The following is a 23928-nucleotide window of genomic DNA, read 5'->3' as shown; positions in this document are numbered from 1 at the left end:
GAGATCAGATTCATCACAGACCAAATGCATTCTGACTTAGGCTATTAGAGCAAAACATGCTTTTGAAATGATTACTTCTGAAGTAAAGGCCTCTTTATATGTTAAGTGTCCAGGTTTTGAGGTCTTCCTTGTGACAGTTTCAAGCGTTCATGCTTTCAAGACGCAAGACTTGAGGTTTTACAATAGACTCGTTCCAAGTGAACTTGCGTAAGAGCAGTGTGATCAACCGAACTCGAAGCTTTGCGTTCTAACAATGACATTACGCCAGAAAAAGAAGCCATGCTCTCGCGATGGGGTCCAGCTTGTCAGATTGCGGTGAGAGCAATGCGTTCAGCAGCATTCGGTGAGGGTGGACAGTTCAGCTCGTCAGACGGTGCTCCGTTACTGCGGCCCACACTGGAGACGTAGCACTCCTGTTCTGCTCTTGCACGCGTACATGACTCTAGGTCCAATTGAGCATAGTGGTTTCAGTTGTTCCCTGAACATTGATCTGCTGAGTTCATTCAAGGCCAAACATAACCTTTAACCGACTGGCAAAACTTGTCACGACAGAGCAAAAAAAAAAACACAACAGTCTTTGCTTTTTCATTTCCATTCCTTGTGAAGGAACAAATCCGGAAAGTTCCATAAATTATATCCACAGAAAGAGGGACAAAGGACAAAAATGCACTGCTTTCCAAAGGGCCTTGTCAATTTGAATAAAAAAAAGGAACAAAGGCACACAAATAACTTATTTGTGTGGTTAGTGGTTATTTTACATATTCAGATAAGTGGTGTATATAATAGACTTATAATACAATTTACGCTATTTACATAAAATACACACAACTGTGTGTGAGCGTGAACCATGTGCGTGTAATACATCTTACACCCTGTCACTCTCTGTGGATGGATCCAGCTGATAAATGGATTCATCGTCATCAGTTTAATTGCTCTGTATTCCCCAACTCACATACACACACATACAGCCCTTCGCACAAAGACACACACACACACACACACACACACACACACACACACACACTCACACACACACACACACACACACACACACACACACACACACACACACACACACACACAAACACACTCACATACACACACACAAAAACTCATTGGCGTCTCATGTGTGACATGTTCTCTGACCTGTGTGTCATGTTATTGTTGAATGATTTCATGGAGGATATTTAATTGAGTGAATTTTGAGCAGGGCATGTCATGTCTCACTTCGAGGCTTCCAGGCCTGGAGCAGAGGACCTGTTCGCCTGATGAATATCTGCACTTGGTCTCAGAGGCCTGTCAGACCACCCAAATAAACCACTCCAAAAGCGCTCACGTCTGGCGTGGGCCTGTTGTCTGCCTCAAAACTCATATGCCAGGAAAGGGGCTGTGAGGATACCTCCATTCCAAGAGTGGAGTCACCTCAACCAAACCCTGACCGTATGCTAACACATTCACTCACTCGTTCACACACATGCACACACACACACACACACACACACATGCACAAACACACAAACATACAGACAGACGCACACGTACCTCCACACCACATTCACACATATTCAGAAACACACACACACACACACACACACACACAAGCATACACACTGCAAACCCCATGCCCACCCCCCTTCTCTCTCACTCAATGTGTCTCTCTCATCTTCATCCTTTTCAGCACAATGACACAGAGAGGTGATGAGAGAGATGGAAAGATGGAGAGGCAGAGAGAAACGGAGAACAAGAGAGAGAGTGAGCAAGAGAGCGAGCGAGAGAGAGCGAGAGAGAGAGAGAGTGCTGGTCCCCACCCTCTAACCCTTGCAGGTGTACACCTCCTCCCTCTGCGTGAGAGAGAGAGAGAGAGAGTGCTGGTCCCCACCCTCTAACCCTGGCAGGTGTACACCTCCTCCCTCTAACCCTGGCAGGTGTACACCTCCTCCCTCTAACCCTTGCAGGTGTACACCTCCTCCCTCTGCGTGCATTGCTTGCATTCCACGTAGCAGCACCAGCGCACCTGACACTGGCACGGGCGCGTCACCACGCGGCTCTGGGTGTTGTGGCCGCGGCCGCAGCAGATGGCGTCGCAGTTCTTGTCCTTGTAGCACTTGCGGGCCGACGTGCCCGCCGAGTACTTGCTGGCCCGGCAGAAGCTGGGCGAGTCCTCGATGTGCACCAGGTCCATGGTGCGCGGGATCTGGTCCCGCGGGCCCAGCACGGCCGGCGCCTGCTGCTGCTGCTGCTGTTGTTGTTGTTGTTGTTGTTGTTGTTGTTGTTGTTGTTGTTGTTGCTGTTGTTGTTGTTGTTGTTGTTGTTGTTGTTGTTGCTGCTGCTGTTGCTGGGCGCGGCTCTGAGAGATGTCTCCCTCGCCGGTGGCCGTGTTGGTGTAGCTGCCCACCTTGAGCGAGGTCTCGTAGCGCTGCTTGAGCTGCTTGCCGATCTCATGGAACGGCGAGAGCTGCCGCCAGCACGTCTGGACGGTGCAGGAGCCGGACACGCCGTGGCACTTGCAGGTCGTCTCCACCCCGGCTTTGATCACCTGAGCAGGGGGCACGAGAGCATGTGTCAGTCAACTCACTTCAAACATCCCTCTCAATAACGCTATAAGAATGAGCTACGCCGAGGCCACTGCTTCCTTTGATCCTGGACATTATCTCCATTATTTCCATGTTACCTGTAAACATTGTTTGGTATTAAAAGAAAAGACTATCACTAAGTAACGTGGACTACTCCCAAATCACACTGTCACGCTACGCTAGGTTTATATCACAATCCCTTTTGGGGACTTTGATGTCCAGCTTTGCTATTCCTTCGGTCAATACTGCAGGGGAGTAATCAGGAACTGAGCTTATGAGCCACAATAAGGTTGCATAACAACTTCAAAGCAGAGACACCAACTGCCATCTATCTGGACACCCCCACCCACCAAACCCCCCGCAATAATGCTGACCGCCCCAGGGTTTAAGGTCAGACCTGAAGAGGGCAGGTCCTGGCAATATTGCAATGATAAACAGGGGTAATAGTGCCTGATTTAAGTCAATGATGGTTATTAGAAATAAGTGCACCACTGCATTCTCCAAAGTACTTCCTAAATAAAAGATCTATTGAGATGGCCCTGGGAAAATCTGAGAAGCGACATTCTTGGGGTTGTTAAGAGCTAAGAGAAGAGGCAAAAAGCCAAGGTCTCTCCCTATAATTGTGCCAATGTTGTTTTACTTCTGGTTCAGTAAAAGAGTCTGGCAAAGCACATTAACTACCTAGCAGCTCAGCAAAATGTCTGCAACGGCATCACCTCTTACCTCTTTAGCAGAGGACTCTGGAGGTTAATAAATACAACAAATGAACTGATGGGTCGTTCATCTTATGAGTAATAGAGTGAGTAACAGGACATAAAAAATAGATTTTTCATACATTTTATATGTCATGTGAAATGACTAAAACAAACATTCCCTATTGCCTGATCCTTCACCAATGCTTTAGCGTTGTAAAACGGAGTGGTGGATTTGAAAGTGCGTGTCCACCACCACACTGGCAATTCAGCGAAATGTGACAAGTCAGCTTTAAATCGCTGGCGACTAGCGAAGCAAGCACATTCCATGGTTTTGCGCTGCATATGGGACTAACTGCACCCCAAGTTTTTGTACACCTCACTAGATGTGCAAAATAAAAAAAGAGAGAATACAAAACAGTGCTGTAAATCTTTTATTGCGAGGATCGAGGATCCAGAATGGTCTTGGATGGGCAGTGGGGAGGAGGACGAGCAGCCCGCGAGCAGCCCGCGGGGAGACATCTGCGTCTGCTAACATTTGCGCTTATAATTTATATTCAAACAAAAATGAAAATGGCAACAATACGGGGAAACCTGAATGCTCGACGGAGGGCCAAAGGCAGCCATTTGTTTTGGCCGGACGCTAGCAGACCTTCCGCGAGTCTTTTTATGCTTTAGCTGTCAAAGCGACGTCCAAGCTAGCCTACATCCCTCCTCCCTGTCTCACCACAAACAATGGTGGAGGTATGCTTGGGACAGCCCAAGGCCCTCACTGGTCACTCGTTTGAAAAAGGAAGCCAGTGGAGGAAAAATGAGTGCTTTAAAAAAAATGAATTAAACACAGAATTTTAAACAAGTCCTTTCTGCATGGGACCAAAGGGATTGCTAAGGCATTGTATCTCGATATTTATTCAGCAACCACAGAAAGCAGTTAACAATATGGCTTTTGTGTGAATTACCCTCTCCACTGGAATGACTGTTAAATAACTCCTTTATTGACTTTCAGTTATAATTACATCAAATAATGTGTTTGAAATGTGGTTATTTCACTTTGATCTTTCGGGAAACTGCAGTCTCAGCTTCCTGAGAGTCTTATTAGGACTGTTGTTTGACCAGTGCTGTTTTAAGTCTGACAACTGATTGCTAATATAAGCAATGATCCCAGCCCCTCAGTAATCAGAGTCCCATAATATGTCTTATGTTATGTTATACACTGAATAGGTCATATGAATGTAACATCTTTTCATGCTGTGCCTCTATAAGCATAAACTATAGGCAGCAATCCCATGTTGTGTTGCTCCTGTGATGCCAAGCCAGTAACAGCCAGTACCCAAAAACAAATGTCCTGTGCTCACCTTCATGCCAACATTGGTGTTGTGCATGTCCACCCGGGCACGGAGATCTTTGTTGGACCTCTTGCCCAGGAAGTCCTTGACAAACTTGTTGCTGTACTTGAGGTTGTCTCCGCAGCCGCCCCACTGCCAGGCCTTGCGGTTCTCTAGGTCCGGGGCCTCGTCGCAGGTACAGCGCTCCATGCGGCCCGCACTGCAGGCCTTGGCCATGGCATGGGTCAAGCCAGCGGAGGAGATGGCGTACAGGAAGGCCGTCTCCTTAAACCCTGGGAGAGAGATTGGAACAGAAGACAGTTACCAAGCTACATAAAGATAACTTAATGTGATTTTGCAAATATATCTGTTAGATATCATTGAGTAAGTTATTAGTATTGAATAAATCAGCAGCTGATGATCTTCTGGTTTACAGAGATAGCAGTAACCTATGTAGGGAGAAGAACTAGATTTCAATGGCACATAGTAAAACCCCTATCCTACGTCCGACTCTTTTGAAAGGTATCTTAACTTATGTTCTGACAAACATCTGTGACACAGAAATGGACAATGGCAGCACACAGGGTGCACACAGGTATATGCACACTCAAAAACACAGACAGACACACACACACAGACACATACTGAATGCACACACACACACACACACACACACACACCTCTCTTGAGAATGTTGGCTCGATAGCGCCCCTCGAGGGTGCAGTTCCAGCGCTCGTAGCGGAACTGGTACTGGCACTCCAGGGCGCTCAGGGTGATGGCCTCCATCAGCGTCTCGGCCACGCCCGGGTCGCGGCGGCACATGCGCCGCTGCTTCTTCTCCAGCTTGAGCCGGTCGCACAGCTTGTAGTGGGCCTTGGCCACCCTCTCCTCCGGCTGCGAGCTCAGCGGCAGGATGGACAGGGGTTCATTACCTGTCAGCCTGGGACAGGAAACACACGCAAAGAGAAAGAGAGAGAGAGACACACACACACACATGGTCAGTCAGTCACATATGGTCAGTCATACACGGTCAGCCCTTGGGCCGACAATGAACAATAAGAGACAACAAAGAACAATGGGCTAGGAAATGAATCACGTGTTGTGACTGTACTGATAATGTATGGTGCTGCATACTTCCTCTCACTTCAGCTGGTTTGGGTTGTTTTCTATTGTGTGTGTGTGCGTGTGTGCGTGTGTGCGTGCGTGCGTGCGTGCGTGCGTGTGTGTGAGTGTGTGTGATTAGTGCATACATGTGCAGACATATAACACTGTGTGAACAGTGCAACTGATACCACACTTGCACACACACAGAATACTAATGCACCCTGTACTGCCTGCATTTAAACATATAGGCAGAGTCTTCTGGGTCAAGACAACTCACAATGACCTGCAGGCGAAGGGAACACGCCTGCAAGTAATGATATGCATATGGCCAAGTTGTGCTCGACGGACAATCAGGAACTATTGTCTCGCTTTGTTGTTAATGTTCACATACATTTGGTGTCCAAACTCCATCAGAATAGTTAATGTTCAAGAGAATCCAAGCATTGCTTAAGGTCAACAGTGAGATCAGCATGCAAAGCGAGCCCGAGCCCCGGTGTTTATGTTGGACCAGACGCATAGACAAAAGTGCAGAACCTATCCACTCACTGCATAAAACATTAGGCTTCTCACTTAACACAGCAGAGGAACAAAGAGGCGTTCAGTGTATGTGTGCCTTCCATCCACACACACACACACACACACATAGAGAGAGAGAGACAGAGTACACAGAGTACACACACTACTTGCCTACGCATGGTGCGGACAGGACACATGACAGATTGGGACATCTTTTTGACAGTTTATTTTGAGGGCAAGAGAGCATAAAACATGCTAGCTGGGGTCGGCCGCATAGCTGGCGCTCGGAGCTGCCCAGGCATTCTGAGGTTGCACTAGCGAGAGCCGAGCGCCACTCTCACAAACACACGCTGGAGGACAGGACGGTCAGGCGGCGACCATTTTGGTCACACCAACTGACAGTATTGGCAGGATAGTTGCTCATTATGTGCAATTTCTGGGTCCCTTTTACACGTCCAAAGCGAAGGAGCAGAATAAATGGCTTTACAGAACTCACAAACACACTGGCTTACTGCAGCACACATGTCATTACAGAAAACGTTTATGCTTTTAAATCTGCCACTTTTGTCTACTAATATAGACAGCGGCTATTATTAACTATGGCCTGGGGTTGCCCCAACAACGCAAATCAACACAGAAGCGGGCATGAGGTTCACAGCTGCACTGGAGGTTTCAGGGAAGCTCGAGAGCATTTCTCCCTCTGATCACCTCCATAGAATTTTGCTGAGGAGAGCTGAATGCAACAGACCTGTCTCCTGCCGCTGGCTACAACCCCTGAGCTCTCTGCCAAATTTCCACAATTCAGGCACCGGTGCCTTGGCTTTTAGAGTGAGTGAGCAGTTTCGCAAAGAAGTCATGAAACATGAAAACCTGATGTTTACTCAATAGCTCAAGCATGTCTCCATCCAAAGCGCAGGGGTGCACGGTTGTGTGTTCATTTTGTTTTTATTTTGTGGGGGGTTTGGTGGTCCAGAGTGTCTTGAGGATTAGGTGGTAGGGCGCCGTTTTTAGGAAAAGCAATGTTTCCCCCTTGACATTCAGTTACTGGAGACTATTATCAATGTGTGTGGCTGAGCCTTCATAAAAACTCACCTAGAGTGCCTTCACTATTAGGTCTATTTCTTCATCTCTCTCTCTCCCTCTCTCTCTCTCTCTCTCTCTCTCTCTCTCCTTCACAGTCCAGGCCTGGAGTGCTTCAGACTCCGTAAACGCCTCAGTAATGGAGGGAGCAGTATCTCCTCGTCCCACCGACTGCTGCGCAGTACAGTAGTGGTCTATGTGGGGAGGAGTGTGGAGTGATCACCCTGAGGTGGCTACACCCATCATCTGGTAGTCATCACGATCACCAGCACACACGGCTCGGGTGAGAGATGGATCTCGGTTTGCTTGACTATTTCTCCAGTGGAGAGACCTTTGGATAATCCAATTATGACAATTATGATATCCCTGTGGCTGCCCTCTGGAAGCACTTAATATAATTATTTATATTTATTTATATAATTATGGGTGCCTCCGCCCTGGCCATGTCTGAGTGGAGAAAAACCATGGTTACCCAGCGCACGGCCATCGGGAGGTCTACCTGAGGACAATTGTGGGGGACAGTCCGGTCTCTGCCCAACACATGACATCATTTTTGGCCATGAGGTAGATCACAGACAATCAGCTGCATTAGTATTCACGGAGACCTGTCGGCCCGACACCCAAACTGGTTTAATGACTAACAGTGCTTCCGTCATGGAGCGCTCGGCTAATCTTTCGATTCTCTGTCAAGCAAGGCCATGTGATCCCTGGCAACACGTTAGGTTCAGCGAAGTTCATATGCTTATGCAACTGGCATGTGCATTGAACCATTTGCGCTTTTTAATGCACCTTTGCAAACCCCCACAGAGATCTGATGCAAAAACCACACAGAGAGATTTGCTCAGATCCTCAACACAGATCTGCCTGAGTAGATCTGCAGGTCTTCGCGCTGTACACGACCCTGAGACGAGGAACGCCTCGAGTCTAACTTTTGGGACCAATGTAAGGACACTGTTCGCTTTCTATGTGCTTGTAAAGTTATAGTTATGCATCTACATGAAGGATGATGCAGCTGAAGCACTTGCGTCATAACATCTCCAGGGTAAAAAAAAAAGAGAGAGCTCTCGGACACCTACGTTTTTCCTGCCCCTCGACATGTTTCAGTTTCCTGTTTTCTTCTGTGTCTGGTCGCCATGTCAGACACGTGTAGTTGTTTGTGACAAGCGCAGAGAATTTTAAAAGGAGAGCAATGTCAGGCAATGTGAGGCTGGGATTTTGGAATGTGTGTGTTCAAAAGAGGCCAAATGTTTCCATTTTTCCAAAACTTGTTTGCTTTTCCTACCTGTTTTGACACACTGGATGAGTTTACAAGTGGAAACTAGACAAGTCAAGACTTGAAAAACCTGTTTGCCTGGCAGCTCCCAGTGTTTCTAACAGTAAAGAATGTGTCCAAACTCATACATAAACATCAGTTATTTATAGCCTATTTATTTGTTATCAAGTTGCTATTGTTTTGGCTGTGTATACTTGAGATTAAAAGAGATGGGTGTATACCGTTTATTGTCATGGATTCATAAAGACAACATTCCTTCTTGAAGATCAGGTGGTCAGGTTTTGAGTGCAGCAGTGTTGTGCTGTGTTGATAGATAGAACATGTGTACACAAACAGTGCCGAGGGGTAATGTAGACTAGCATTTCAATCATGGCCATATAAAAAAATATAAAAATAAATATATTGACTTAAATGTTCCAAATGGAATGAGATTCTATAAAGCTGTTGAGAATGCAGCCTCAGGTGAGTAAAAAAGTTGTTCCAGTTGTGTTGACCATTTTTCTGTTCACTATGTTGATCTTTCACCTTATTTTTAAATGTTACATGTGTTTAGAAAGCTGAGGATTCAATAACCTAGTACCATAGGATACTGGCTATATCTATTTAGACATCATTCTAAGCAGTGGTCATGTACGAGAGCTAAGTTTAAGTATAAGGCTCTCATGGAAAATCTCAGATGAGCACAAAACAGATGCTTGTGGTTATTCACAGACAAACCGGGAATCACGTCACTCTTGTGGACAGTCTGTGTGACGTGTGTCTATCTGACCAAAGAAAAAAAAAAAGACACTATGGAACTGGAGGCCAGCCAGGCAAATCACTCTGCTAAATCCTTTGACTGCTGCTGTGCTGTCTTACAGCAGAATATTTTTAGCCGGTTACCAAGAGGGCTCGGGGCAAGATTCGAGCACAGTCAAATGTTCCCAGTCTCCAGAGATGGAGCTGTGATACCCCACTCGCTGAGCATGTTTTCCACTCCGAGGCTGAACTCTCCAAACCTAACTGCTATCGCAGATGTGCGCTCACATTAATCCCCATCTCAATAATATCCGTAGGAGGAAAACTGTGAAACCGTCTATTTAGTTCATGCGCAGTACATCATCCTATTTGATGTTACTTAATCTGTTCCCTATAGTTCAATACTTCCATTTAGTGTTACTGATGATTATTTATGATAAAATTACAAACACGTGTAGCGTTTGCAAGTAGTGCAGCACAGTACATTAAGTGATGGATGACAGATCAAGGACTTGCAATGTATTTGCAGTCAGGTACATGTAGTCTCTCTTGTCATCAGCCTGTATAATGTTCGTAGGATATATAGTGAGATAGGTATTTTTAGCAAAGGCTCAGTCAGAGATGGGTTGAGAGCACGTAGGACATGTGTGCATTACAGCACAATGACGCCATCTGAGGATGGCATTAATTGGAATTTAACATCTTGTGATATTCGTCAGTATCAACAAAAAAAGAGACCAGCATCCAACAGAATGCAGTGCATATGCAGAACACAGGCGGAATTGAAAATGTGTGGAAAGTGTCCTGAAACCAACCGTGCACTTCGGAGGCCAAATGGAATGCCTTTCTTTCTCCTCAGCATCCACCACAGCCAGACACCACTCTGTTTTACGTCAATCAGTGTGCAGATATACTGTATGCTTCCACTGCACTTTGACATTCTTATCAGGAATTCACTTCAGGTTATACAAACAGGTATTCTGAGAGGATACTTTAGAATCCATCGATCATCTATTGCATATGACTTTACATGCACTCCAAAACCCAAATAAAAATGATCACACACACACTGTACACACTGTAAGCAGAACACACAACACAGCACAGCGGGGAATGCTCTGCACTGATTTATGTTTTGAAGCCAAGAAAGCCAATTTGTTTTTCTGTTGGTGTTTGAGGTGTTGGCACGGCAACACGCATGAAACATAATACCTGCTGCACGACAGTATAAAGCGGCGTGTTATCATAAGTGAGGTGTGATCCCTGCCACTGTTTGCTCAGCTTGGCTTTTTCCAGTTTGTTCGCATTCGCTCCCTCCTTAAGCATCGCTGCAGCTTTACAGGGCTAATCTCGCCCATTGCCTTGCATCCATCTTTCACTAACTACCTCACATGGCTGTTTGGGTCCTTTTTTATGACTGTCAACACTTCACATTGGCCATGACATTGACATCATATGCATTTCCCTGCGCAAGGGCAGAATGGAAACCATGCATCTTGCCTTTTTGTGTCATCACACATAACCTCATCCATAGGGCACCAACCCTGACTGTAAGCCATGCAGTGACAGTGCATGCTTTTCTCATGTGCTTTTATAAATAGGGGAGGTATAGTGTGTGTCCTAATGTGTTTATAAATAGGAAAAGCAGCGCTGGAACTGGTGCAACTCTGGTGAGATTGTTTAGAGTGTTTTTTTTTTTCACATGGGGTGTTTTTTTTCCCTTCACTTTTTGGCCAATTTCACAGCACTCGTATAGCAATTACACATGGAAAAACATGGAGGTGAAAAGCTTGCAAATGACAAATGATCAGGTGATGATTTGTCCTGTCAGGGAACCTCATCTTTTCGCTGAGGTCATTTCAACACTTACCAAAATAATCTTTCCCTTGCGATATGCACTGTGGTATGTAGTTTAAGGTGTGAAACATTCATACAACTGTGAGCTCATGCATTGAATTGACAGGCTGTTCGTTTTGGGGAAATATATTAACTTTTCACACAAATGATAGCATATTGAAAATATTTCCCCGTGCAGTAATCAATTTAGGCGTTTCCATGTCTATTCAGAACTCTTAACAGTGTCATGCTCTCAGTGTCAACTCTCTACAAGGGACGAAAGCACATTTGTTTCATTCGGAACACTTTCGTGTTGGAGTGTAGGACACAGTTCATATATTTTACCTGAGAATAAAACCTTTCTCCAGTATATCACACACCCACACTCGTTTCACATGTCTGCTCACTCTCTCTCTCTCTCTCTCACACACACACACACACACACACACACACACACAGACACACTTCAGCACACAGACAAACACACTTGGAGCTAATCAGAAGCAGATGTGTGAGGCACTCCGGCCCTGATCTTGCTGACAATATAAAACCCTAGCAGTATTTGGTTAACAGTAAGAGAGGGAGAGAGAGAGAAAACCATCCCCAGATCCTCTGTGTTTTGCCAAAATTAGCCTTTCTCTCAGACATTAGAGCACCCCACACCAGAGAGGGGGATTCATTTGTAGGGGCGCTTAGGAAGAAGAGGCCATGTGGGCTCATCTGTGTGTGTATGTTTGACAAGTAAGCCCAGCAGTGTGTTCATTCCAGGAGCTCTAAACAACAGGTGTTAAGCCACTCTGTGTGTGTGTGTGTGTGTGTGTGTGTGTGTGTGTGTGTGTGTGTGTGTGCAGGCACGTGCCTGTATCTGTGTCTGTGTCTGTGCCTGTGTGAGTGAGTGTGTGTGTGTGTGTGTGTGTGTGTGCGTGTGTGAGTGCCTTTGTGTGTCGCACTACCTAGAAGTCAACACCTCTCCTCCTCATCAACCCGTCTGAACCCAGCCCAAGGCTGCGAGCCGGCGAGTGAGCGAGTATAAACGAGTGAGAGAGAGAGAGAGAGACAGAGAGAGAGAGAGAGGCTCCCTCGCTCCGTCTGGACTTGCTGATTGTGTGGTCTGTTGCCTGCCAGGTCAGGCTCCCCAGCAGGGCAATTACTCCAAACGAATGCCAATCATTCCCCCCAGCTGTTGACCCCAAACAAAGCCTTTTCTCAGACAAACCCCCCCAGCTGTCTGCTGCAGCAAACCCAAAACAATGGCAGATGTGAGGAGAGGGACGAATAGCTCAAGAGGGGCAACAAAGCCCCCATCCCGCGTCTGGTTCATGTTTCGGCAGGGTTCGGCCTTGGTGCGAAGCAAAACCCATCACAGGTCCTTCGTCAACTATACCCCCCCCCCCCCCCCCATCACTCCCCCCCCCCACACACACACACACACAAACACAAATAAACCTCATTACATAGAGGCAGGATAATTTGAGAATCAATTAGAAGCTATTCAGTGCATAGCCTGTGTCACTCTAAATTTCATGACAGCCCACTCAAATGGGGAGAGGGGTTTAAGGTGTTGACTAGACCTGATCTCTGTGTGAAAGGCTTCTCTGCCCTGTGACGTCTCATGGTTTTGAGTTCCTAAAACCGAGGTTACCGTGCAGCGTCGACAGAAAAGACTCTGAAGGCATGACGAGCCACAGAGAGGGAGGGAAGGTAGGGCGTGAAAGGTACAAAGCCGGAGTGAAAAAAAGGTCGGCAGGAAAAGAGCAAGAGAGAGAGAGAGAGAGAGAGGAGGGGAGAGAAAGTGAAGCAGAGGTAAAAAAAAAAAAAAAATGTCCTCCACTAAAAAGCTGGATGAACTTCAGACCACTGTGCTGGATACCCATCTGGTGTCTCGCGGGCCAGGCCGAGCAGGAATGTGAGTGTGGTATGCTCCCTCAGGCCCGGCCAGCGGCCATGGAGGCCTGTTTGTTTTACTACCGAGGGCCCATGCCCAGGAGCCAAAGGCTGCCGCTCCACTCCGCGAGCCCCGGAGCCTGATCAGGACAGCGGTTACGGCGCAGTGGCCACGGCTCACCTGAACACAGGGGCAAGAGACTGTGGTAGGGAAGCCTCCGGAGTGACCTCTCCAAATAACACAGTGTGCTTCAAAAACCTGGGGTCGGATATATATTTAAACAAACTCAATAAGGCCTTCAACTGTGGAACACGGGCTTGACTGTATCCTCAAACAACGTCTATGTGCATTGAGGCAATAATGTGTTCTTAACCTTGATTTGCTCCACAAAAGAATTTGTTTTGTTTAAGACACAATGAATAGTGTTTATGGGGTGGCCAAAAAACATGTCCCAATTCATATTGACTCTAGGAGGACAATCATTGGCGTGGCTGAATAAAAATGAGTGTTCGACTCGACTGTTGCGTTTTCAGGACACGTCTTGGACAACGCGAGCAATAAAACTTTTTGCATTCAACAAGCCCCTCCGAATAGCGAGGAGATGACGAATCGTCTGCTCAAGACAAGCTCTTTCACAGCGGCGGCAAAGATAGTCCCAGTCACATGTCTCCCAGAGTCTAGTGACACACACAGGAAGTGACCAACCATCATGTCATCTCTGACCCCTTTGGCCCCCAAAAGCGCAGGGAGTCAGGCTAATAGCCCAGGTCACCCATTACACTCTTGACACCGGGAGTCTCGGAGACACAGGCCCAAAGAAAAGAGCGGCGCAGAGAGCCGAACGCTATGCTGTTGAGTCATGCCGTTGGAGTCGTCACATTGAGCCTTTCCATGTGAAGCCTCCAACTTGCTTGAGTGCAACGCTCTCGTAAAAAAAAAAAAAAAGGCTTCGTTGCTGTGCTTTGTCCCGGGAGGTGGGGCTCTGTAAGCGTCTGCTCTTTCAGTCCCTCAGTGAGTCTCTCTCTTTCTCTCGCTCTCTCTCTCTCCCTCTCTCTCTCACTCTCTCTCTCTCTCCCTGGGAGGGTGGACCAGGGGTTGGGGGAGCAGAGCAGAGACGATGGCGGTGGCGGCGGCGGCGGCGGCGGAGGCGGTTGTGCGGAGGGAGCCGAGCGGAGCACCAGTGTGTGCATGGGGCCACGGGAGCCGGGCATGGTAAGAGGTTTAACTAGAGTGTGAGAACCCCAGGCCTCCCTCCTCCCTCCTCCCACCCCCACCCTCCCCACACACACACACACACACACACGCACACACACACACACGCACTCCCGCCACTGCACTGGGTCAGAGGCTCAGGAGTGGTCACTGTGTGACTGGCACAGGTTTGGGCGCTCAGCGCTCGCCACATGACTCTCCAGTCCTAGCTCACACCATGGCACAGAGCACCCCTGTACCAGTGCACTAACGCCCCAAACCCAGGGCCCGCACACGCTTGTGTCAGGTACGAGCGGGGAGCTCCACGCACACACGCACCCTCACACAGAAAACACACACACACACACACGCAGCTCTCCTCCAAAGCCTCGCTGACTATACTCTGAGGAAACGCGCCGCAGCGCTAATAAAAGTGAAGGGTGAGCCAGAGCGAGGCCGTATCTGCGCAGACCCATTAAAATAATCATACTCATATGCACATTTAGACAAAATCAAAGGCATTTTCATGGCTAGCCACCCGTGTAAAAAGTCGAAATTCCTTCCACAGAACAGGAGCTGTTTTCAATAATGCATCAACAAACACAAGTGGGCCAAGTTCAGTCATATTATTTACGGTAATTTACAGTCGCTACTGGGAGATTACGAGGGCTTTTCCTATGAGCATTTGGTGGAGTTTTACAGATATGACGAAAAAATATGCATGGCCATTTCTTGTGGGGTTTGATGATAAAGTCATTAAGTCAGGATGTCAAGGTTTACTCTTAAGTGCCCCTATTAAAGTCAAGACCTGTCACTGTGCCTCACCTTGTGCGCTTGACTGCAGGGCATGAAATAACAGGACTGGTAGCAATTAAGGTGCGGCGGATGCGTGTTAGAACTATATGGCCTTGACAGTTGACCCAGAGTTTATTTGGTTATTTTGTTCATCACTTGAGCTTTGAGCAAACGTTTGGGAAATGTGAGAGGAGTTAGTTCAAGTCCACGTAAGTGCAGGACCTGGCCCTTAAGCCACAGCCTCTGAGTGAAGGCCTCTAAAACTATCACAACAGACTAAAGTCTGCCCATGTTTACTGTTGCTTCTGTTGATTACAGAATCACTAAAATCACTTAAGACTGAGGAATACATCATTCTAGTGGAAAAAAAAGATTTGCTCAGTCTCTATGGCAAGCGAGAGGTACAATTATTCCAAATATGTTTACGTCTGTGCATTAGGGGTCGATGTTGACGCAGAACAGACTATTTGAAAACAGATAAGAGGCGAATGTTGCCTTGACATGGTTTACTGGTCTCAACGGCAAGCCTGTGTCTCCCCCACCCTTCCCCCACAGACCTCCGAGTGCGCTTGCTTTCATGGCCTGATAGCACTGGATCTCCCCGGGTCAACACTTACAAGAGAGAGAGGAGCGTCATTTCCAAGCAAGAGCTGCAAGAAGGGCGCAGACTTTTGTCAGACTTCTAATCTTGGCTTTAGCCAGCAGTCATTTCGACCAGTGTTCCCACACGCAAAGGAGAGGAAATTGGTCTGTGGTGAGGGACGGGAAGCCTAAGACATGGCAAACCCCGCTAATTAACTTCATTTCATCAATCCTTAACCACCGAGGCTATTTGGATTCCATATTGGCTTTCCTGTTTTGCAAATTGCCCTTGTCCAGCGTCCGTCCCCCCATCTGCGAAGCCCATCAGTGTTTGTACCTTCAGCATGTTCTTCAGAGGGCCCCGCGCTGGAGCCCCGTCCACCCCTGAAGCCCGCTGCAGACGGCTGGGCTGGTGGAGGCAGCGGCGGCGGCGGCGACGCCCTCTCTTAAAAAGCCAATATTTCCAAACTGCGGTCTCCATGGCCTCTGCCGATACCAGAACCTCAAGCCTTTCGGATGTGAGTGGGCCAAACACATTTTAAAGACATTCCTCGAAGCAATAATAGCATATAATCATGCTGGGTAGCATACAGCGCCACAGCATGCCCATTCACACACAAGTTTGTCTAAAGTGATTGTGTAAATGGGGTAAACAAGCTTGAGTCAATCAGATATGTGGTTAGATGTTTTGGAATATGTATGAAGACGTGCAATTAAAGGCTGCTATTATACTTGAAAGTATGTGTGTGTGACTGTGATGCCGTGAAGCCCAGGAACCAGCTAACCTCTGTGGGCACTCCAAAGGAGCGTAAGAGTCAAAAGACCGTACAGTTCAGTGGGATTATATGACTTAAATTTGAATCATCTGTGAATGTCTTAAACAAGCTGAAGGCAGGACATATGGGGTGGAATATGAATTTCTGTTTTTTTTTTTGGTGGGGGGGTTGCTTGTTTTATTGGACAGCTGTAATGCCATTTTTGTGTTGGTATACATCTAAAGAAAGGATGAAATTCCAAAAATTCCATTTCAGGAGACAATATGTCCCTTTGGTATTCTGTGTACTTCATTGTCTAATTTAAGAATTAACTCCAGAAGTCCTCTCTTGTGGATCCTTTTTATGGGGTTTTCCTCTGAGCTAAAGCCAAAATAATCGCACATGCAAGTAAATCAAAAGCATACTGTACAAAAATGCACTTGACCACAACTAACGTGAGACCAAACAATTTTTTCCTGCACTGTATTCTATTTACACAGTGTCCGGTGCCTTTGGATATGGCTGTTTTTGCTGCTCATTTCCCACTCTCCTAGGGTTACATAAAGGCCCAGAAAGTGCTGATTGAGGACCAACCTGTGCTGGCAATAGTGACTGCACCCCCCAGTGGAGGCTGCGGGCACTGCACGTGTGTGTATTCCCAAACGTCTGAGTGACTCTCAACCACCGGAGAGGCTGAAAAACCTACAGACTTGCGTTGAGCTCCACACACATAGCATCACATGGATCTCAACACGAGGCCCTGGCATCTGTGGTGTCTCTCTCTGCCGTGTGGGAGACCTGCACTGCCCCATGGGAGCCCAGCATCAGCAAACCTACAGGGAGTGCTATCATCAGAGGCCAGTTGGGGCTGAGGGCTCCTCTTTCGGGGGGGGGGGGCTGCTCTGGCTGCAGGATATCCTGTGGCGTTAAGTTTGGGAAGTCCCTCGGTCCGTCACAGCCGCCCCTCCCTGCCCCGCGTGTCAGGGAGAGTAATGACGCCTTAAGACCTCGTAATGAGCCACTCGCCACCACCGTCTCGCAGGCAACGCCAGCCCTTCGCCAGCCCTGCCTCCGCGTTAATCACACAGTCATTATTCTCCAAAACCGCCAGCCTGCTACCATCGTCGACATGAAGGAGAGAGGGCGTCGTTTGAGAGATCCGAAAAGTGTTAAGAGTGGGGATCGTTGGTGGGTCCTTGGGGCAATTCAAGTGCTCACTAAGAATCTCACTAAGTGAAAACAGGCGAGTCTGCCCTGTCTTTGCCTTGTCTCGGGGAGGAGGTTTAAAAGTCAAAGCAATAACAGTGCAAAAGTTGAAAGGGTGCGCACAAGTTCATTTGGACGAGCCGATGAAGGGTCTGATATGTCACGGAAACCATGACAGCAAGTGCTCTGAGCTAACAGGGTGCACACAAGTGATCCATAACCAACATTAAAACTGCCTAACCACCGCTCAAGCAGAAATAACTAGCATTACTGACAAAATCCATTAGTCTGCCGACTTGATTCTCTCATCCGCACCGCGATGCACTTGCCATGTGCAGATCTACATGTGTGCGTGACCCCGCGCTGGCCTCAGAGAAGTCTGCAGGCCAGTGCAAGCACCACAAAAAAGAGCTACTCCCCATCCACAGCCACATGTGCCTGAAGAGTGATGCCTTTCTCAGCACATCTCGTCTGTTCCCTCCATCCCCCCCGAGCCATCTGAGGTGTGCGGACCGCGGGCCAGACAGAAAGCAAGCGCCCGTGATTTCTTCCTTGAGCACTTCCAGGAATTTCTCAATTACGCCTTTTATGTGCTATTCCTCCTCCCCCCCCCAAACCTGCTGTGCTTCCCATAAGGAGCCTGCGCTCGCTTCCAGGGACGTAACCCCCGACGATACGGGACGAAGCCGAGGGCGAGCACCTGCCACAACAGGCAGCGGCGGGGGGAAAAGCGAGCGCTCACATTCTTGTGGCCGGGATGACAATTTGAGCGGCTGCTTGACTACGCGAGGAATCCCACCCCACCCTCCGAGACGCAGGCCACTGGCAAAAGAGACTGTGTTTATGTTGCACTTATGCTCCACCGCACAAGGGAAATTGGGTATGCAACATTGACCCTCTATTTTGAGTAAATCAGTACCCTGAGGATGCCTTGCTCACACATACACGCAGGCCGTGGCTATTTATTTGAACAAGTCGTGTTAGTGTTTGTGCCCATCAAAATGTCAGGGGCTTAGATTTCACGCTGTCTCTCTGGCGCTCTGTTTAGAGGTAAATCAACTGCAGTTGGGTGGGATGGGGAGGTGTGGGGGTGGGGGCGTAGGGGGGGTTGCTTGGATAAGAGTGAGCTCATGTCACTGTAGCTGAGACTCTCTCTCTCTCTCTCTCTCTCTCTCTCTCTCTCTCTCTCTCTCTCTCTCTCTCTCTCTCTCTCTCTCTCTCTCTCTCTCTCTCTCTCTCTCTCTCTCTCTCTCTCTCTCTCAGTTGGGCTGGTCTAGACCATGTGTCGGTGCTGACTTATTTTCCCTCTGCTGCGAGCACAAATAACTCTCTACGCCGGCCGCTGAGGCCAGATGTGCCACACACTCTGAGTGGAGAGCCGACGCGGTCTGACGTGTTTGCAGTGGCGATCGGGAGGGCCGCTTCCCGACTCCAGAGACAAAACACACTTCCCTCAGGATGCAAATGGGCTTTTCATGGTTTGTTTTCCTAACCTGATGAAATGAAAGAGCAGGTCATTTCCTCATCGAGTTCCCAAAATTGAAGTGCTTTGCTAACACTGTAACAACGAAACATCATCTGGATGGGAGTCATACCAACTCTTTGTTTAATTGCTCACGCACAGGTTTCAGGGCGAAAACCACATATACTCTTATTACCACATAATTAGTCATATCAGGCAGTTGTGGTGCCTTATTCCAACAAAAAGCCAAAGCACATAAAAATGATCTTTTGTCAGGGCAATATTTTCAACTATGCAACCGTCTTAATCTTTCACATCTTTAAAAAGAACAGCACACTATATTCATTACTCAGAGATACCCCATCCATGACAGTGTTGTGCTATGGTTCTAAATTTACTGCCTTTCCAGTAAGGGAATGAAATAATCGTGAGACCCAATGCAGAACCCCCACAGCCCATCAAACCGGTTTATAACTTCATAATGTTCTACAGGTCCCGAGGGAGCCACTCCCCTGGTTGGTCTATGGATCAGCTCCTTTTCTGAAAACACCTTCACATTCCCTGACAACAGGCAAGACTGCTACCAGTACTACCCACCTCAACTGACTAAGTGAATGAAGCTTCTCTGTGTAATTACAGGTCTTGAATACAGCACTTGACAACCCCCAGAACTACATTTCAGAGCATCGTCCAAATATGCATAGTAGCTGGGGAGTTTATCTCATAAGTGAGGTTTCATTTTGTGGGCTTTGAGGGATGTCTCTTGGCTAAAGTAAGCGTTCCCTTGAGCTCAAAGATTTGTGATCCTTTTAAGTGTCTGCTTGTTCAAACAAGTGGAACTGGCTTTGTGATAGCATGGCCATAAACTTCCAAATGCAGCTACTAAATTAGATGTATTTTATAAGGCTACAGATAGTATCTTCAAAAAAACAGTCTTCAACTTAATAGACTGACCAACCCCCACTAACATGTGCAAAGGCGTTCCCCGCTATCGCATCTTGAAAGTCCAGCATTACTTTAAATTAAAAAGGATTGTAGTCGAACTAATTTATGGACAAGATGGGGAAACTGTAAATTCTGGACACATTCTTTCATTTCTGTTTAAACTGTTATTAAACTTAGTGGGAGCGCACAGCGGATGCCAGAATTCTCAAGCCGTTGTTTATGCTGGATGGTGAATATTCTCTGCGAGCTGAACAGACGTTTCGGCCACCAGTTCAGTGAGCTGCATTGCTTTATTGTTACCAGCTGTTGAGCCTGTACCCTCCACTCACCTTTTCCTTCACGTCTGCGCTCGAAGCTGACTTACATTATTAAGTTACAAGTACTTCGACAAAAGAATCACATGACGGCTGGTACCAACCATTCAGAAAGCATGCCTATCAAAAAATTGCTTTTGTTAGCCTGTAGTGAAGTCCATGAAACACCCCGCTCCCCTCTGAGCACCATAAGGGTAATATCCCGTTATTGCCCACAACGTCGTTACGCTAAATGAGTGCATATTAAGCCGCTGCCGGTTTCCAGTGTGGGTGCAGATGCCAAATTCGTATGAAAATGACTTCTCTAACCAGCCTTCTTTAAAATATGCTTGCTGTTTATTGTTTGATTGTTTGTTCACAAAGGCTTTAAAAACAAAGTGACAGGCTTGCGCTAAATGGCTGAAAGGCAATGGAGGATTTCATGCTCGTAATCAACCTGCCGCCACCCGCTGTCACTGTATGGTTTATGCTTCTACGGCTGCGGTGCCGACAGAAAAAAAAACAGCTTCATGAATTAGCATTTCTCAACTACATCCTTACACACCCGCAGTTTTTATGATGACACATCAAAACGTGAAGTTAGATCCACGGCAATAAACTCCCAGGTTACGAATCAAACAAGTGCTGCATTCGGAACAGTGCGTAATTTGGTATGTACACACGTTTACTGTGAGTAGCCTATCTCCAGCAATTGTTCATTAACGTTAATTTATCAGAGGCCAACTTTTGAAACAAGTGTAAAAGGTGCCTACCCGAAATAAGCTGTAGTCGGTCCAGGCAAGCTGAAAAGGTACACTATAACTGTGAATGATAACCATCCCAGGAGTAGGTGTCCATCCAGCATTTTGCAACGGCTCTAGGGCAGATCATTTCGTTTCTCCTGAGTAGCTGTGTAAAATCCCTTGTTGTGAGATCGGCACTTCTTATACAGTGAGAGGATGCCTGTGCTCCTCCCATCCAGCGGAGTGCAAGGGGGAGAGAGTGTGTGATGAAGAGAGGGAAAGAGAGAGGGAGAGAGAGAGAGCGCGCCCTTGGTAGTTTCAGGAGCTTAATTTTTTTAGCATGGTGTTTGATCATAGTTTAATAATGAAGTGTTTACTCTTTCTGGACAAAGCCATCGTTGTGGTGTAAACTGCAAATCAAATTCAACAACCCTCTGAAGTCAAGTGGATATGATATTAGATGAAAATGATAGATTACATGCTCTTGGATAAATCCACGCAGTTTCTGCTTGACAACTTTGTTCCATTGAGATTGAAATCATTTAAACAGTCTTAAAGCTATCTTTGCTCTTTGCTACTTCTATGAACACTCTTTTCTTTCCACTTCTGTCTTCATTTCTCCCCGAACGGACACCACACTCTATCCCCCCCCCCTCCCCCCTTTTTTCCCATATCTTCACTCAATAGTTTTATATCAATCCAGGTTAAAATGTATTGTGTCTACTTCCAATACATATATTGACTCTTAACACACAAAAAACTCACTTTGTACTTGATGTGTATTCCTCTGGCTCACATCACTGAGTATTTGATATCTGATTTGACAACAAGTTCACTCTCTTTTGGTTGTGGTCCAAAACGACGCTCATTCAGCCTATAAACTCCAGTCAGCTGAGACCAAGTGTCATCTTGGTATGTATTAGGCAGGGGGTGATTCCCATTTGACTTAAGGTCAATGTCAGTTTTGTCATTTTTGACAAGGATATATAGCCTCACCACTCCACAATGTGCTGTGCCAATGAAGGGTCAGTCACTGTGCGGGCTACAAACTTGCTTACAGCTGAGAGCAGCCCCAGCTGGTCTACTGACGCACAGGCTTGAATTCACAGTTGTTGTATGGAAAAGACCAAAAAAACGTTTTCATGGCCAGCAAGAAGGTACTTACCCAGAGAGTGACAAAATACTCTGCAGTGACATAGAAGTTGGTGTTGATGTCGTCACTATAAGCTCTGGACTCATTTTGTAGAAGTTGATGAACTTTCAGACACATTTCCTTCCCCCTGAAATAATAATCTGGTTACCAGTTAGTTTATGTCAAACTACGAGAGAGTGCATGGGCCAACAGAATGTGCATAGTCATATGAATACATTTTTTACCATTCTCCATCCTTCGCCCAAGTTAAACATTGTCCAGTGAAAAGTCAAAGATTAGAGTGTATGTGTGTCTTTGAAGTGGGGAGACGTGCCTCAGGTGGCGTGTCTATACCATACTGGAGACAGCACTGAATCGGCCTATTTACATGAGCCAATTTGCCCTTTTACAATTGGAGCTGGTCGTTTCCCTCAGGCGAATATGGCAACAGATACGAATGTTGATGAAGCACTTCAATCGACAAGCAAAATATGTTATTACAGGTATAAATTACTTAAAAAAAAAAAAAAAAAAAAAGTACAGTTTGAGAGCTAGGGAATCAGTCTCTTCCCTGCATTCAAACATGTAAAAGTGTCTCAAAGGGCCTGGCGACTCATACCATATACAATCTCTTTTATATGAAACAGTGAAAATAAGTATTTAGATGCAGGTTAAGACTTGTGATTTGGCTCATGATGGCTCAAGTTTAGCTAAGTATTTGTTACATTGCTTCAGCACTGACTGACAGTCAGGCCAAGGCGTGTAATTCATATTGTGCGAGTGAAACTGAGTTTCAGCTGTTGTGATATATCCCTGTTAAAGATGATGAATGGCAGGAAAGCAGAAACATTTGCACACCCCCAAACACACTCTGCCTCTATCCACTCCTACCCGGGTGTGTGTTCACCTTTGTTTTGGCAGTGGGTTGAGGAGGGAGATAGGGATCTGCTTTTGGGAAAAGTCCAACCCTCGGTGCACTACACCTGGGGAAGGGTCCATGCCAGAAGAGGGGATGAATCCTATTCATCCCTGAAAAATACAGTATTGAAGATCTGTTCATTGGAGAGATCATAGTGGCACTGGCAGGTGGGCTATAGGAATGCGTTGCCAAGTTTCTGCTTATTGAAGTTCCAGTTCTCTGGGCCACACATCATTACTGAAAGATAAAGACCAAAAAGGGTGGGAGAAAGAAAAACTGGCAACATGCCTTAGTATGCGGGAGCTTTAAATGTTTAAATTAATTTAGCATGGCTAAGAATGTATGATTGATTTTCCTTATCACATTTATCATATTCACGTGTCCATAGCTGATGGGGTAGGATCGTTCCAGAGGATACTTGGTTTTAGCTGTTGAAATGGGAACAGGAATTAAAATGTTGCCAGGTTGAACCTTTTCCTTGGCAGCATTGCTGACCGTCCCTCAGTACAAACACATCTCGCTCTCTCTCTCTCTCTCTCTCCCCCTCTCTCTCTCTCCCCCTCTCTCTCCCCCCCCCTCTCTCTCTCTCTCTCCCTCTCTCCCTCTCTCTCTCCCTCTCTCTCTCTCTCTCTCTCTCTCTCTCTCTCTCTCTCTCCTGTGCTCCTCTCTCAGAGCTGTCTGTCTAACTATCTCTCCGGCTTATGTTCCACTCCTCCGACTGTGTGACAGCGGGCTGATGAATGTCTGTGATGTGGTAAACTCTGGATCTCCTTTATTTACAGTGCTTGCCAGCTGTCAGATCCCCAGCGCCGGGAATACCTGAGGACAGCTCTCATCAGGATCGGGGGGAATGCAAGGTGTCACTCAGGTCGAGAGGCAACCA

At 46.9% G+C, this 23928-nt stretch overlaps 1 protein-coding gene across 1 annotated transcript; it reads right to left on the bottom strand.

Annotated features, from left to right (window-relative positions):
• Window positions 1-1870: 1870 nt before the first annotated feature.
• wnt9a (wingless-type MMTV integration site family, member 9A) lies at window positions 1871-21153 on the bottom strand. The gene is made up of 5 exons (XM_062556743.1): window positions 21025-21153; window positions 5271-5530; window positions 4621-4883; window positions 1934-2536; window positions 1871-1903 (listed from the first exon to the last, which is right to left on the bottom strand). Exons 1-4 carry the CDS (start codon window positions 21114-21116, stop codon window positions 1943-1945), a joined length of 1209 nt encoding a protein of 402 aa, XP_062412727.1. The 5' UTR covers window positions 21117-21153; the 3' UTR covers window positions 1871-1903; window positions 1934-1942.
• Between the last annotated feature and the right edge of the window lie 2775 nt (window positions 21154-23928).

Source organism: Sardina pilchardus, chromosome 2, assembly GCF_963854185.1.
Source record: "Sardina pilchardus chromosome 2, fSarPil1.1, whole genome shotgun sequence".
NCBI lineage: Eukaryota > Metazoa > Chordata > Actinopteri > Clupeiformes > Clupeidae > Sardina > Sardina pilchardus.
Note: the sequence above shows the minus strand (reverse complement) of the source record. Positions and strands in the feature narration are given on the sequence as shown.

Excerpts from the sequence above, each read along its gene's own strand:
- wnt9a (XM_062556743.1), bottom strand. The coding sequence starts at position 21,116 with ATGCTGGATGGACACCTACTCCTGGGATGGTTATCATTCACAGTTATA. Across the intron at positions 4,884-5,270 it reads AGCCAACATTCTCAAGAGAG|GGTTTAAGGAGACGGCCTTC; the intron begins GTGTGTGTGTGT and ends TCTCTCTCCCAG. Across the intron at positions 2,537-4,620 it reads ACACCAATGTTGGCATGAAG|GTGATCAAAGCCGGGGTGGA; the intron begins GTGAGCACAGGA and ends CCCCCTGCTCAG.